The sequence below is a fragment of the Aplysia californica genome, unplaced genomic scaffold (assembly GCF_000002075.1).
Source record: "Aplysia californica isolate F4 #8 unplaced genomic scaffold, AplCal3.0 scaffold00116, whole genome shotgun sequence".
Taxonomy (NCBI): domain Eukaryota; kingdom Metazoa; phylum Mollusca; class Gastropoda; order Aplysiida; family Aplysiidae; genus Aplysia; species Aplysia californica.
Window position 1 is genome coordinate 1,187,284 of NW_004797386.1, and position 3,978 is coordinate 1,191,261.

At 44.2% G+C, this 3,978-nt stretch overlaps 1 protein-coding gene across 1 annotated transcript in view; it reads right to left on the reverse strand.

Moving 5' to 3' along the window:
* Positions 1–228: 228 nt before the first annotated feature.
* LOC101863014 (extensin) overlaps positions 229–3,978 on the reverse strand; it is a gene marked incomplete in the record, with an annotated part of 24,445 nt that continues 20,695 nt past the window's right edge. The window contains 3 exon segments of the mRNA XM_005095883.3: positions 229–1,658; positions 2,383–2,490; positions 3,451–3,978. Of these exon segments, the coding sequence (XP_005095940.2) occupies positions 1,381–1,658; positions 2,383–2,490; positions 3,451–3,978 (914 nt within the window).

Genomic DNA, 3,978 nt, shown 5'->3' on the forward strand with positions numbered 1-3,978 from the left:
GCAGAGACAGGGCGGCCTTGTCAGCAAGAGGTGCGCAGAATTTTAAAAGGCAAAAGTTGTTCAATCTTCACTTTTTGTAGCTTACGTTGCACCAATGTTTTACCATCCTGTTTTGATCTTTGAGAAGAGAACATTTCTTTTACATTGCAACACCCTCCAAGAAAAAAGAGAACATTATTATTAGATTTTAAAAAAAACAGAATTTAAAAAAGACGAAAAGGCACAACGTTCATTTTTCAATAATAAACAGCATTTATTGACTATCATACAACAATTTTTTTTTTACAGTTCTCAAAAATATTTCACTTGTACATTTTGCATTTTCAATATAATAATAAGTACATTATATACAATTGCCACTGTCTAAGAAATTCAAATTTCTGATGAAAACAACGATGACTGAATGGAAAAAGATTGCGGAAATGTGAACGTGTTGCTGTAGTTTAGAGACCAGGATTGACGAGACGGGAGCAACAAGGTAGTTCTGTCGTCACGGCGAGGGCAGCAAACAAAACATTGGGCATCAGATCAGAGATGAGCACAAAGATATAATACATGATCTAACGGCAAGTCATACACGAGTCAGAATCAGTTAAACTATACCACCACACCCATCCTCTTACATATAAAATCTATGAAGTAATATGATAATGACATCATAAATATATAATGTGGTTGCCCCTAACACTCAGAGGAAAGCTAACTCACCTCTGGAAATCCACAAATTTTCAAATATCTGCAGAACAATATAATAATATGAAGCATAAATAAATCTTCCAGCTTCAAACTTCGCTGTTCACGTGACTTATGGCAAAAATGAGGACACCACCACTGAATCTTTTGCTCGCATCTACAATCTGCATCGCTCGCTCCTTCGCTCTTTTTCTCAGGACAAAATCACAATCACCTGCGGCAACGGGGAGGGAAGGGAGGGAGGTGGCTATTCCTTATGGCTATGGGGGGGGGGGGGGGGGGAGTAAGTACACTCAAGTGTGTACATCACATTCACAAGAGGTCAATGTTTATTTTATCAGGGTCCTCACGCTATACAGTGGAGCCGCTCAAACTGAACACGTTTAATCCAAAAACAGCTGACAACCGAACGAAAAATGAAAATGGAACCCCCAATTTTTTTTCAGCCTATTCGAGCAACGACCTCTCTAAAAATCAGAAACTCAAATTAACCGGAAAAAAAATGCAGCGGTCCCACATTTCAGTTTAAGAGGACTCCACTGCCCTCATAGTTTGGCTTTAACGGAGTCTGCTCGGATTCTAGTGTCCGCAGAGTTTGGTTATAACGGACTCCACTGTTCTCAGAGTTTGGTTATAACAGACTCCACCGCCCGCAGAGCTTGGTTATAACGGAGTCCGCAGCACACTTTAGGTGGCGAGGGGTCTGTGGAGGGAGGAACTGGCCGGAGACGTCTGGACCACGGGCGGGGGCTGCTGCGCTCGCTGCGGCTGCACCGGAGGTGGGCCAAGGCCAATCATCTGTGTCTCCGCCCTCAGCTTCTTCCAAGTGGACGCGCCCAGGGCTTTGGCAAAGTGGGCGTCCACCGAGCCGGGGAGAGTGTCCAGGGACTGGGGTTCGGATCTCGCCTTCAGCTCCGTCCACATCTTGTCTCCGAGAGCGCGAGCGAAGTGGTCGTCAACAGAACCTGTGGAAACACAAGTGTTGAATGAAACCCATTAGCACTACAACAAGAGAAACTTAGTTTTAGTAAGAGTTTTACTGCACTTGCAACACAATAAAGTCATATGAGCACCAGAAGATTAGAGGTGTTACAAGAGAGTAACAAACTTAAAAAAGAAGAAGGGGCAGATAAGGATGATAGATGTTTGATAGAAAAGAAGGAGCAAACCACACCAGAGCACCCGCCAGCCACCCACACTCAGGTCATATAAGTGCCAAAGATTAGAGGTTTTACTAGAGTGTAATATAGACACAAAAGTCAAGGAGAGACAGAGAAAATCTGACAAAAAAGAAGTGGCAAACCACACCAGACCACCCAACATCCTCCCATTGAAAGTCTTCACCTACCCGTCCCTGCGGTTTTAAGCGAAAAAAATTCTGAAACTATACAAACTGAGCCCAAAAATGTGAAATTATGCGATTCTGTTAATTTTAACACAGAATGATACAGAAAAATAATCAGAAATTATGCAAAAAATAATCTAATTTTGCAAAATTATGCGGGGGTGCATAAAACCATGGGGACAAACCTACACAATCCACCACAATACGGCACTGACCACAAGGAAAAAAACAACAAAACATGCACAGCTGAACCAACAAAAAGGCTAATTCTTCTCAAATTAAAACAGAAAAAAACATCTTTCTCAGACAGGAGCGAAACCAACAAAAGTTGAATCAATACTCACATTTCTTTTCTGGGACATCAAACGTCAAGCCGACTTTTGTCGGGGAAACTTCCGAGTAGCAGGTGCCCAGTGAGCGACGGAAATGTTCCTCTATTGCTTCATCAGACACTGAAAGAGAGAGACAGAGAAAACAGACACGTGATTAGTATGGGCAGATTCATTAATGTCATGCTCATAACTGTGCCTGACTACAACAGGGAACTGCTGCTTTTTCTTTCCTAATCCTTACTATCGTCATTTTTCCTCTACTTCTTTTGTATGTTTCTCACTCTCTTGTGATCCCCTACTTCCGGGGTGTCTTGAAAGTCAAAACAGACTTTGTGCTGTTGAAGCTAGAGAGGTGAACAGAGTAAGTCTGATTCCCTGTAAGGACTACTCTGTTGACATCCACCCCTTGGCGCTCATATGACCTCATGCAGTTGCGAGTGCCGTAGAAACCTCTACTAAATAATAATAAAAATCCATTTTTCATCAACATTACTCATTTTGTAACTACAGTCGAAATCGTCGAAATTTGAGCAAGAGTTTTACGTCACTTGCAACACAATAAGGTCATATAAGTGCTGAAGATTAGAGGTGTTACAAGAGAGTAACAAACACAAAAAAGGAGAAGAGATAAGGATGATAGATGTTTGATGGGAAAGAAGGAGCAAACCAAACCAGAGCACCTGTCAACCACCCATGAAATTGTCTAAGACGGTCACCATGTTCGGTTACAGTTGACTCCACAGTATTTTCACGACACATAAAAACAATGGTGATCCTTCTGCAAAAAAAAAAGAAGCATCCTGTACTCCACATAAATTCAATTCCCCTTTTTGTTGAACGCTGTAATCTGCCCCTATTTTTGTAATTCAGCCGCAAGTCAAAGCCCAATCTTTGTTGATGGGGGTGTAAAAGATAAGCGTACGAATAAAAAAAGACAAAAAAAAGAATAGAATAAAGCACAATACTGGCCACTGTAACCCAAACTCCCCTTTGGGGATCAATAAAAAAGTAATTTATATATAATTTATCAATAATTAATTAATATTGTGATATTATTATTTGATATTTTGTAAGTTGTACCTTGTGCTGCCATCTCGTGGTTGGGCCCTCCCTCTCTCAGCGTTGTCCGACCCCCCGCGACTTCCGAGTGCACAGCGCCATTGTAAGGGGACTCCGGCCCGCCCGCAGGGGGAGACAAACAGGAAGTGGCGATGAGCGAGGGTCGGGAGGTGGGCGGGTCCAAGGCGGGGGCGGAGCTGTGAGACAGGGACAGGTTGAGGGGCTGGCACAGCTCGTGGTATTGAGGCGGCGAACTACGCTGGGCCGACGTCGGGTAGGGGGGGAGGGACGAGGGAGGAGGGGGCGGGGGCGTGTGGCGGCTGGACATCGGCTCCAGGGACGATATTGATGACGACGACGAAAACGACGATGACGAAGTGTGTAGGTATTTTGCTCCGGCAGACGATGAGGAGTGGGGAGGTGGTGGTGATGAGGATGACGATGGTAGCGACAACGACGACGAAGACGACGATGATAATGATAAGTTGTGGGAATGCGGGCCGGGCGGGAGTGGGTGGGACTGAGGTGAGGGGAGGGGCGGGGGGCAGT